Here is an 11543-nt window from a genome sequence, read left to right as displayed (position 1 = left end):
CGTTAAATTATTACAACTTGTAATTCGATCGACCAAAATCATTGGCGGATCGGTAATGCGTATGGTTAAAGGAATGTTTGAGAAGTTCATCAATTTGACAACTACTAGGCATCTTTTAATCGGGAATATCATCATAACTCTCACGAAAAATACGTGTTTAAACTTGTCAAAATCCATAACCGAAAATTAGAAAAAGAGCAGACTGCAGGTTTTTATTTCACTGAAAAATAGAAAATTTCGAGGAACCTAAAGGAGGAATCAATCGCAAATTCGCAAAGTGGTTTTCAAACAAACAAAACAAACAATAAAAGTGTATCTGGTACGAGTTCTGAGCTACCATCCCTCACTCAGAATTATCACATAACCTTCTAGGAAGTTTATACCTTGATAAAACCACTTCCTCAGTCTTCAGCTTTACTCTGCAGCACCTTCTGGCTTCGACGTCTCCTTTATCTCATCTCCTGCTTCGTCCTATCAACCACAAAGCTATCAATGACAAAGCAAACAAGGCTATGAATCTAAATTGTGTCAAAGGCTTACTGTCATGTCCGAAGTCCAGAGAGTGAGATTGTCCCTGAGAAGCTGCATGATCAGTGTACTGTCCTTGTACGATTCCTCACCCAACGTGTCCAACTCAGCGATTGCTTCATCAAAAGCCTACACAACCATAATGTGATCAAGTTCCGAAAAGTTAAAAAAAATTCCCATAACAGTTTCACATTAAGTAACATAGGTATAAAGAAAACCTGTTTGGCGAGGCTGCAGGCACGGTCAGGCGAGTTAAGGATCTCATAGTAGAACACAGAGAAGTTGAGTGCAAGACCAAGCCTGATCGGGTGAGTGGGAGCCAACTCAGCAGTGGCAATGTCCTGTCAAACAACAACAACAACATCAATCATAACCACAGAAAGATAATGAATATAGTGAAGGGTGGTGAATCACTAAACCTGAGCAGACTTGTACGCAACCAAAGTGCTTTCAGCAGCATCTTTCCTCTCGTTGCCAGCCTTAAACTCAGCAAGATACCTATGATAATCTCCCTTCATCTTCAAGTAAAACACTTTAGACTCAGCAGGCGAAGCAGATGGAATGAGATGAGCTTCAAGAACATTCAAGATTCCATCGCAGATCTTGCTAAGCTCAGCTTCGATCTTGCCCCTGTAGTCCTTGATGATAGCAACGTGATCCTCGTTCCCTTTGCTCTCTTCCTTCTGCTCAATGGAAGAGATGATCCTCCACGAAGCCCTCCTCGCTCCAATCACGTTCTTGTAAGCGACGGAGAGAAGGTTCCTCTCTTCAACTGTGAGCTCTTCGTTGTCAACGGATTTGGCAACTTTCTCCATGAACTCCACCATCTCTTCGTAACGCTCGGCTTGCTCCGCTAGCTTCGCCATGTACACATTCTCTTCACGTGATGATGATGACATCTTCGATTTCAACAATCTATAGAGCAACGAAGATAGTTTAATGAAACCAAATCAACATCTACACAATCATTCACTGAATCAATCTATGATCCTCAATGAAAACAGCGAATCGATTTCAAGAATGATTCAATCAAACACAAGATCTATACAACAATATGGAATAGATCAGAGGGTTACCCTTTGTTCTTCGTTAAAGATCTGAGTGGTGGTTTGAAATTTGGAATATGGAGAGAACAACTGAATCTGATATAATGCGAAATGGAATAACACTGTTTTCGAGGCGTTGAGTTTAGTTATCCAATAGTTGGCTGACAAGTGTCGGATGCTGAAGGTGACTGAGGCCTCGACCAGACACGCGTCCTGGCATGCTGCTTGCTGTTAAGATTAGTTTATAGAATAGAATGATGATGTGCTGACACTTGGGCCAACTAATGGGCTATTTGGTTAACATTGAGTACGTTCGAAAAACCAGATTTAATCAATTTTTTATTTGAAAGTACCATATTTTTTATAACGGTGATTTATTATGACATTTCATTTATGAAAAAGATTAGACGATTCGACAACCGACAACCGACAATACTACATGTTTTATGAACATCTATACCTAACTGCATCATCTGAGCCGTTCTATGAAGATTTATTCCTGACCAGATTTATTTGCACCATGCTGAAGATTCTTTGTAAACATTTCTTCTGTAGTCTGCATTAATAAATCGCTCTCTCCGGAACTTGAAACCCGGATTTCTTGTAATCTGCAAGAAATTACATAGTCTGAGATTCGAATCCCAAACCTGAATGTAGAAACCTTTAAACCTTAACAATTAGGCTATTGTGCTTCCAGAATTTGAAAGTATATAAGCCAGGAAAAACCAAAAGTTCTTCTCAAACCAAAAGCTAAAAAAATACAAGTTTTTCAGAGCCATAAGCCGGTAAGAACATACTCTTTCTTTCCGAAACTTAACAATTAAAGTTAAACAATAATAAAAGCTGCGAATGTTAAAGTCAATGGGTATTTTAAAGGTACAAGAGGGTTCAGGCAAGAGGGTCTACTTTTTCTCTACCTCTTTGTTATTGCAATGAATTGTCTTTCTCATATGCTCAATGTCGTAGCAACTCAAACAAGGTTCAAATACCACACAAACTGCAAAAAAATAAAATTGACGCACCTTTCTTTTGCTGATGATCTATTGATTTTCATCGAAGAGAAAGTAGAATATGTTTAGTGTGTGCTTCAAATCCTCAGAGGATTTGAAAATAGGTCAGGATTGGCTGCAAGCATGCAGAAAATTCACTGTTTAAAAGAAATTTTTAGTTTACATTTTAGACATTATATTTTTATATTTTAAATTCACCGTTTGAAAAAAATCATAAATGCATTGTGATGTAAATAAGCTGTAACTTTTAAGGTCAATTTATATTTGTACTTTTATTTAATAATATATATTGTCATTATATCATACAATACTTTTTTTTAGTAACATGGTGATCTTTATTGTAAAATATATATATTCTTGTACTTTAATCATTAATTTGTAATATATTGTTCAATGTAATATAATTGTTATGTGAAATAAAAAAAAATATTTTAAAAAATATTATTTTTATTTTTATTTTAAGATATTTATATATTTTTCGTATTAGTAATATATATAATATATTTGAAATTGAGATGAAATGTAGTTATAATGATTTAAAGTGATAAGAAATTAATATTAGTATACGTTATATGTAAGTTACAAAATTATGAAGACTAAACTGAAAAGTGTTTTGAAGTTTTGAAAACTAAAGTTTCGTCATTCAGTCCCTCAAAATTCGAAGGTTTCTTGGATTGCAAAGAACTTTAAAATTTGAGGGCTTCTTAATGGTGAATCAAACACGACCAAAATATTGCTCTAGTGGTCAAATAAATGGTGCAAGTTTACAACTGAAACCATTAGACAGGTTTTTAGCTCAACGTTATAAAAAAGAAGGAACGTCTTCAAACCAGATAAAGCTATGATATAATATGATAAGTTTTAAAAATGTAACATAAACACATCAACTCCCATGAACATAAAAACATGAAACTTGTCAAACGCATCGGAGAAGATAGATTATCTCATAAAAGCAAATGAAGAACAAGAAGAAACATAAAGATGGGTCTCTGAGTTTAGGAAGGAGGAATGGATTTCTTCTTTCCATTATTGTTCCTCAAACTCATGCATGTGATCTAGAAGGTAGTTAGCTGCAAGTTCTTCGTTCTTGTTACACGCAAAGAACACCTCTAAGACCATCGCACGATCAAACCCCATCGCTTCAAGCTGTGCACCCAAATTTCAATACAAGACATAAGTACTACATGTCTACAGTTCGAGTTCAAGTACAAATGAAAAGAAAACGAGGGAACAAACCCGTTCAATGGCTTCACGCTCTTCAGGTGTGACGGTCACAGCTTGTGGCATTGCTGCTTCCAACTGTTCCATGACATTCCTGGAGGTTGTATTGGTGAGTTAAACGAAAATTCAGTTTGGATTGGATGAATTGTTGGACAACCGAATAAATGAAAAATGTATAGGAGAATGAATGAATGATGATATAAAACTCACTCTTCTCCCTCGACAGGTTCATTTATCAAGCGTAGGAAGTCAGCCTGGTGCTCTTGGATGAGTCGCACAAGCTGTGGGTTTTGTTTACCGAGCTCTTGAAGCATAGGCTGCAGAACAAAACATTATAAGCGGAAAACATTTATGTGATGTCAAAACAGAATTAAACAGAGGTGGGGATATACGTACCTGTAGAATTTGCGGGTTTGCTTGTACCATAGCTCTCAAGGCTTGGAACTGAAGAATTGGCAAAAAAATTGCAATTACCGTAAGGGGAACAGGTTGAAGATTTCTTTACTCAAATGGAAAAGAATATGAAGATACCTGTTGACTGTTACGTAGGAAATCAAGATTACCAGCTCCAGCACCAGCATCTGCAGCGGGCATGCCCTGAGTGAAGACAGACAAGAGTGGATGTCAACAAACGAGCCCAAACGCAAGGAAATAAAATGATACGAGTCAATTATATACTACTTTGAGATTCAAAAAAAAAGAAAAACTACCTGGGGAAACAGGTTTAACGGATTAGCGTTAGGACCACCAGTTGCAGGCACTGGAGTAGCTTCTTGTTGGGTCTGTGCTAGAGGGTTTGCTGCCTGTCCACCAGTAGCTGGGGCTTGAGGGGCTGGTGGGATTTCAGCTTGAGCAGGGATTCCCTGAAATGTATCAAACAAATGTTCAACAGACTGATCAAAGCATACTAGACTTGTGGCAAACCAAAGTTAAGTATAACTAACGAAGATGTGACCAGAATCAAGAAGTGGAATGAGACATACTGAGTAGAGATATTCGACAGCTCTTTCAGGGTTGTTAAAGGCGGCTCTCAGGGCACGGATAACAGTGTCACGGTCCCAACTACCTCCACCCATGTCAAGAATTTGCTGAACAGTGGACTCTAGATTGTTTCCAGCAACAAGGTTCGACGCTGCTTGTCCATAAACATCTGTCTGAGTCCTGTTTTCAGCAGAAAAAAAAACAGAAGTCATATGATGATCAAACAAGGAAAGACAGATTCGAAAATCTATGGTAGTTCTGATAAATAATGAATATATTGCACTTCTGACAGTACTTACGAAGCAGCTGCTGCAGAAGGTGCTGCAACGGTTGCAGCTCCACTTGTAGGCTCTGGACTGTAAAACGCACGAAAAAGTACAACAAATTAGCAAAGCGGTATATAGAGGGACTCATCAACACAAGAACCTGACAATTCCTCTTCCAAACTGAGGTAAATTAATGAGAGAGAAGGCTTGGAACTCACACTGAGGCAGTTGGAGTAGCAACCTGAGGTGTAGCTACCGTCTGTGCAGGTTGAGCCTAAAAAAACAAAGCAGTTCAGTAGTGTGATCACTTGCAGAGAGAAAGACTCAAACACCAGAGTAAACCATAGCAAAATAAATAAAACTTTATTCACCTGAGCTGTGTTTAAAAAGGCGCTCGCCTTATGCGCCAAGGCGCAAGGCGCACTCAGGCGATAGCTCCATCGCCATGCACATCCCAGGCGAGGGTATGGTCCCTAAGGCGCTCGCCTAGTGCGCTTTGGCCATAAGGCGGTGCCTTCAAAAGCGATGCAAAGGCGCGCCTTGGAGACCCTATGTTAACCGACACTAAACCAGGTACGAAACCAAACCCTGCTTTAACTAATTCACCAATCTTATAACAAAACGTCAAAAATACTCACCAAAACCCTAGCTCCCTCTTCAAAGTTAAAACTAAACGTCAAAAATTCTCACAAAACATAGATCTCACAGTGTTTTGCTTAAGGTTAGAGTATTATCTACTCTTCTCTAGTCTCATAGGTTCTTCTTCTTATTATTATGACTACTTGGGTTTCTTGGTTACAGTCTAGAATGCACTGCGATTGTTTATCTCTGTAATTTTGGTGCTTCTTTTCTTTTATACAGTAAGTGATTGACGCTTACGTAATTGACGCTTACTAGTATATTGTAGCTTGAGGACTCCTGTGATCAAGTTGATGTATAATCTTTGTTTGTAACTGAAACAAATCTAATATATATTGAAATTCATTTTTAACATGTATTTTATTGCTCTTTATGGTATAGTTTGTGTTTGCATGTTTTTTACGTAATTGAATGCTTTATTTGCATGTTCATCATCATAGTAATTTAGTTTTTTTTTTAATCACAGTTTCAAGTGGTCTTCAAGGCGAGCGCCTCGATGCGCCTTGGCGCAAGGCGCAAGGCACATACTTCATCGCCATGGAGCGCCATGCGCCTTTTTAAACACAGCACCTGAGTAGCACTAGGTGCTGGAGCAGATGCAGTTGATGCCCCACTTGAAGAAACCTTGGCCTTTATTTCACCAATCATACAACGAGTTAGGAACCAGAAACTAGTGAGAATCCCTGCTAAGCTAATCCAAAGGGTGGACCCAAAAAGAAAGAAGATGACACCTTGGACAACATGATAACAATGAAACTGTTGTCAACAACGTTGTTCTCTTCCAAAGTAGTCTCATCCTTGAGAACTTTTCCTTGGTGGATCAGCATCTGCTGAGCAGCTGGGTATTGCGCACCATGAAGAGTTTCTATACGTTTTTTAGTATCAGAGATCTGCAACAAAAAACAAAAGCTTTAATACCCATCTGCTAAGTATGATTAACTTTTAACATAATAATCTAAGATCACCAAGTTCAACCCAAAGCACTAAGCTTTCAGACTCGGAACGAAAAACCCTAATTCAGATTCCAATCGATGGGCATAATCAGAGTGACGCCTAGATTCACTATCTCAAACCCAAGGTAGAATCAGACTTAATGAAAGTAATTAGAACGCTGATATTCTCTAATTCAGGAATTAGGGTTACCGTCTCCGCCGGATTCACTTCGATCTCGAAGTTTGTCCCTTTGAGAGTCTTCACGAAAATCTTCATCCTTCTTCTTTTAGAGAGAGAGAACCAAAGAGTATAGAGAGAGAGGGTCTTGAGTCTGCTTATGTATCAACACTAGTTATCAAATAATCGGCTACACGCAGGCCTATTCTCCTTTCGTGTATAAACGATAGTGATGCGTAGAAGAAGACACGATTGTGGATTTTAGTCCGTTGGATTAAGAAGGGAGCATATGATTAAATGGAGATTTGTATAGCTGATTGTAGCCTCCCCTAGAATCAACTGAATTACTACTGCTTGGGTTTGGAACTTTCTTTTTTAAATATTGGCATATGCGATATTTACTCAAAGGTTAACTTTTAGGTCAATTGTTAATAATAGCACATTTTGAAGTTTATGTCTCAAAAATGACATTAGAAGAAAAAAGTTATAAAAATGATATTCATTAAATGGTTAAATATCCTTAATACCCTTAGTTTAAAACTAAATAAACAAACAAAAATAAATAAAAATAAATAAAATAAATAAAATGAAAAAAAAAAAGAAATTTTTTTTATAGTTTCAGATTATATGTTTTCAGATTCGAAATTTTTATAATTTTTTTTTGAAATTTTTTTTTCAATTTTTTTTTATTTTTTTCAAATTTTCTTTTTATAATTTAAAAATAATTTTTGAAACTGTTTTTAAAATTTTTTATTTTAGTATTTATTTTTTATAAAATTTTAAACCTTAATTCCAATACCCCACCCCTTAACTCTAAACCCTAAGGTTTGGATTAATTAACCCAAGGGGTATAAGTGTATATTTACCTCTTTAATGAAACTTATTTTTGTGACTTTGAGCCTTGAGTGCTACTTTGGAACAAAAACTTGGTTTAGTGATATCCTATTCTTTTTCTCTAACTTTTACTTCTTTTTGTTTTAATTTTTGTTTTTTGCAAGTTAAAAATAAAATGATTAAAATATATTTATATTTGCAAAATTGCAGTATACTAAGCATGTTATAACCAAGCATGACTTTCAAACCGTTCACCAATGATAAATTCATTATGTTTCATGTTCTCAAGCTATGATGATTGATATCTTGCATATTTGCATTGTTTTATCCATTCATCCATTAGCATTTTCATCATATAGATTAGGATTTAGCCATGTCTAGGTTGCATTTTGCATTCATTGTCCTCATTAGGTGTTGGAGTGCCACATGGAGTTCTTGGGAACATTTGGATGCATTTGGAGCTTAAAGGACGTGAAACAGGTGATCATTGGACGAGCAGAGCATGGGAGCGAGGTTCCGCAGCGACGTCATGAGGTCGCTCCAAAGCACCTCTCAGAGCGACCTAGCTAGAGCGACCCCGTGCAGTCGCTCGCATCTCACACCCCTCTCGGAGCGACCTCCCAAAGCGACACCCCGAGGTCGCTCGCGTCTTTATGGAGAGACGACACGAAGCGAAGCCTGGAGCGACCTCTCAGAGCGACCTACCAAGGTCGCTCCCGATCCAGAGCGACCCGTTGGAGCGACACACCAAAGTCGCTCGCGACCTCTCGCCCGGAGACACCAAAAATCGGCCCTGGAGCGATTTCCCGGAGCGACACCTGCAAGTCGCTCCGCGTTATTTTGCTGCCGAAAATCATGATTTCTTAAGGACCTTTTTGCAATTTATTATGCACGTTTTGCACTTGGAAAAACCTATGTTTTAAACATCTTTTGTAGCCACCAGTGGCAGATTATCTTTTATCTTTGATCTATTGAGAAAGACACAAGAACTCTCTTGAGAAGTTCATCTCTTGGGTTTTGATTTGTTATGTTCTTGTGTTCTTGTTGATTTCTTATCTATTTCTCTACATGATTAATCTGAAATCCAATATGGGTTTAAGAGGAATCATGGAGATTAGTGAGTAATCACCTTTGGAATTCATGGGTTAGGGAGATTAAGGGTGATTAGGTTAGAGCTAGGATGTTTTAGTGTAGATCATTCATATTTCCTTGCTAGTAGAGTAATCATAATGCATCTTCTGAGTTGGCCACTCAGTTTTTGATCCTTAGGCATTTCTCACCCGAAAGGTGTTCGATGAAATGCCCGAGACAACTCTCCTAGGCTTTTAGTATACTTTGCCAAAGACATTTGTTGTTAAAGATGCTAAGATAGCTAATAGACTTGTTAGTAATGATTGCTTTCATATTATTCAACCAAAGACATTTGATGTTTGAGATATGTTAGCAAATGAGCATTCATCTAGACATAGAGCTTGCTTAGAATTGTGTCTAGGCTTAAGGTTGATAGTTTGATTGATCATTTGCCATCCTTAGTTCGATACTTGATCACCCAAGGTCTAATCCCTATACCCATGAGTTCTCTTTCCCTTTAGTCAAGAAAGTATCATTCTGTTATTGCTTTCTAGTTTTAGTCATAGTTTAAAACCCATCTAAATCATTGGTTGCACTTAGATTAAGTGAGTACTTGCATTCTCAGTGCTTTGATATCCCTCAGAACTGGTTCGACAATCTTCTATACTACAACATTTGTCTTAGGAGCCTTGAAAACTCCTAACATCAAATTGGCGCCGTTGCCAAATTCTGAGTAGATTTGAACATTGAGATTTAGTCACTTGCTTGAGACTAAGTCATTTTTATTTTCTTTTGTTACTGATTCTCTTTCTTCACCTCCCTTTAATCTACAGGTGTATGAACTTGAGGAGCAGGGGTCCATCAAACCTAGTTCCAATAGCTGCAGACATCAGAGCTTTAGAGAGAGTGTGCTAGAAATAGAAGAGAAGAAGAGCAACAGGCTCACTTGCAGAGATTGAGTACTGATATGGGAGACATACCTCAAAACCAACAGCGAGCAGCTCGACCCATTGGCACTTACGACCGCCCCAACATTCATGGTCATAGATTGGGAATCCGAGCACCCGCTGTGGCAGCCAACAACTTTGAGATCAAATCAGGACTCCTCAACGTGATCGAGAACAACAAGTATCATGGCTTGGCTCTAGAGGATCCATTTGATCACTTGGACAGGTTCGACAGCTACTGTGGGTTGTCAAAAACCAATGGTGTGTCCGAAGATGCCTTAAAGCTCAAGCTATTCCCTTTCTCTTTGGGGGATAAGGCACGTCAGTGGGAGAAGTCTCTACCCAGTGACTCCATCACTACTTGGGATGACTGCAAGAACGCATTCTTGGAGAAGTTCTTCTCTACTTCAAGAACTGCTAAGCTGAGAAACGAGATTTCCAGCTTTCAACAGAAGAACTTGGAAGGCTTCAGTGAAGCCTGGGAGAGATTCAAGGGCTACCAAGCTCAATGCCCACACCATGGCTTTTCTAAGGAGAGCTTACTGAGCACATTCTACCGTGGTGCTCTTCCTAAGTACAGAGCCAGACTGGATACAGCTAGCAATGGGTTCTTCTTGGGGAGAACTGAGGAGGATGCAGAAGAGCTGGTTGACAACATGGTAAAGAGTGATGCAGTCTACAGTGGAGACCACGACAGAGGTAGTAGAACAGATGATAAGCAGACGAGGAAAGAGATCAAAGCTTTGGAAGACAAGATCGACCTACTCATTGCTGAAAAAGCAACCCAAGAGCAGCTGAAGTTTGTTGGTAACCCAAGCCAAGAGACACCACCTATTGTCCATGAGGTTGAGGGTTTGGAAGGTCAGGAAGAGCTGTGCTTCATCAACAACAATGGTAGCTGGTACAAAAAGGAGCCCAACTTTCAGTACAACAACTACCAACAGAAATCTTATCCCAACAACCAACAGAGTGGTTATCCGCCTAGAAACAGCCAGCAAGGCAGCTATCAGCCTCAGCAAAACCCCTCGTCTGGTTTCTCTGCTCCTCAAGAGAGCAGCACTGATACCTTACTGAAACAAATCTTGGAGTCTCAGACTAGAAGTGAGAAGCATATTGGTTATGAGTTGAAGAACCTTCATACCAAGATTGATGGGAGCTACAATGAGCTCAACAACAAATTCTCACACCTTGCTTCTACAGTCAGGAATTTAGAGAATCAGTTTGCTTCCATGAACACTCACCAAAATCGCCAGCAAGGATCTCTACCTGGAAAGTCTGACCAAAATCCCAAGGAGGCCAAAGCTATCACCCTTAGGAGTGGTAAGCAGTTACCTCCTAGAACCCTCACCAAGGATGCTGAGAAATTAGGTGAGGGGGTTGCCATCAACATAGATGATGAAGTGGTGATTGTTGATGAGAAGATCAATGACGAGATCTTGGAGAAGATAGTGGAAGCCAAAGGTAAAGGAAAGGTTGGAGAGGAGAAGAAGACAGTAAAGGATGGTGAAGTTGTTACTCCAGCAAGTGAAAGTTCTTTTGTTCCTCCTCCCTATGAACCCAAACTTCCATTCCCTGGTAGATTCAAGAAGCAGCTGCTAGAGAAATACAAAGCTCTGTTTGAGAAGCAAATGAGTGAAGCTCAGGTTGCAATGCCCATCATCGATGCTTTCATGTTGATTCCTCAATACAACAATTTCCTGAAAGATGTTGTAGCTGCAAAGAAGAAGGAGATGGAAAGCATGATGAATCTTACCCATGAGTGCAATGCCATCATCCAGAGGCTTGATGTTCCAGAGAAATTAGAGGATCCAGGAAGCTTCACACTACCTTGTGCTCTTGGACCTATGGTATTTGAGAAAAGTCTCTGCGATTTGGGAGCTAGTGTCAGCT

At 39.0% G+C, this 11543-nt stretch overlaps 2 protein-coding genes and 1 non-coding gene across 3 annotated transcripts; all 3 read right to left on the bottom strand.

The window, feature by feature from the left end:
- Positions 1 to 186: 186 nt before the first annotated feature.
- LOC111197726 (14-3-3-like protein GF14 psi) lies at positions 187 to 1824 on the bottom strand. Its single transcript, XM_022697158.2, has 5 exons — positions 1605 to 1824; positions 948 to 1443; positions 747 to 869; positions 541 to 657; positions 187 to 471 (listed from the first exon to the last, which is right to left on the bottom strand). Exons 2-5 carry the CDS (start codon positions 1425 to 1427, stop codon positions 415 to 417), a joined length of 777 nt encoding a protein of 258 aa, XP_022552879.2. The 5' UTR covers positions 1428 to 1443; positions 1605 to 1824; the 3' UTR covers positions 187 to 414.
- A 1581-nt stretch (positions 1825 to 3405) lies between these two features.
- On the bottom strand, positions 3406 to 7070 carry LOC111203375 (ubiquitin receptor RAD23d). The gene is made up of 12 exons (XM_048736904.1): positions 6835 to 7070; positions 6423 to 6581; positions 6262 to 6321; positions 5271 to 5326; positions 5086 to 5142; positions 4789 to 4966; positions 4516 to 4668; positions 4337 to 4402; positions 4202 to 4249; positions 4016 to 4122; positions 3821 to 3899; positions 3406 to 3730 (listed from the first exon to the last, which is right to left on the bottom strand). The coding sequence occupies exons 1-12, from the start codon at positions 6898 to 6900 to the stop codon at positions 3611 to 3613; spliced, it is 1149 nt and encodes a 382-aa protein (XP_048592861.1). The 5' UTR covers positions 6901 to 7070; the 3' UTR covers positions 3406 to 3610.
- A 3002-nt stretch (positions 7071 to 10072) lies between these two features.
- On the bottom strand, positions 10073 to 10179 carry LOC125576846. The gene has a single exon (XR_007315269.1). It is a non-coding gene; the product is annotated as a small nucleolar RNA R71 (small nucleolar RNA).
- Between the last annotated feature and the right edge of the window lie 1364 nt (positions 10180 to 11543).

This window comes from Brassica napus, chromosome A7, assembly GCF_020379485.1.
Source record: "Brassica napus cultivar Da-Ae chromosome A7, Da-Ae, whole genome shotgun sequence".
NCBI lineage: Eukaryota > Viridiplantae > Streptophyta > Magnoliopsida > Brassicales > Brassicaceae > Brassica > Brassica napus.
This window is presented reverse-complemented; position numbering and strand designations above follow the sequence as displayed.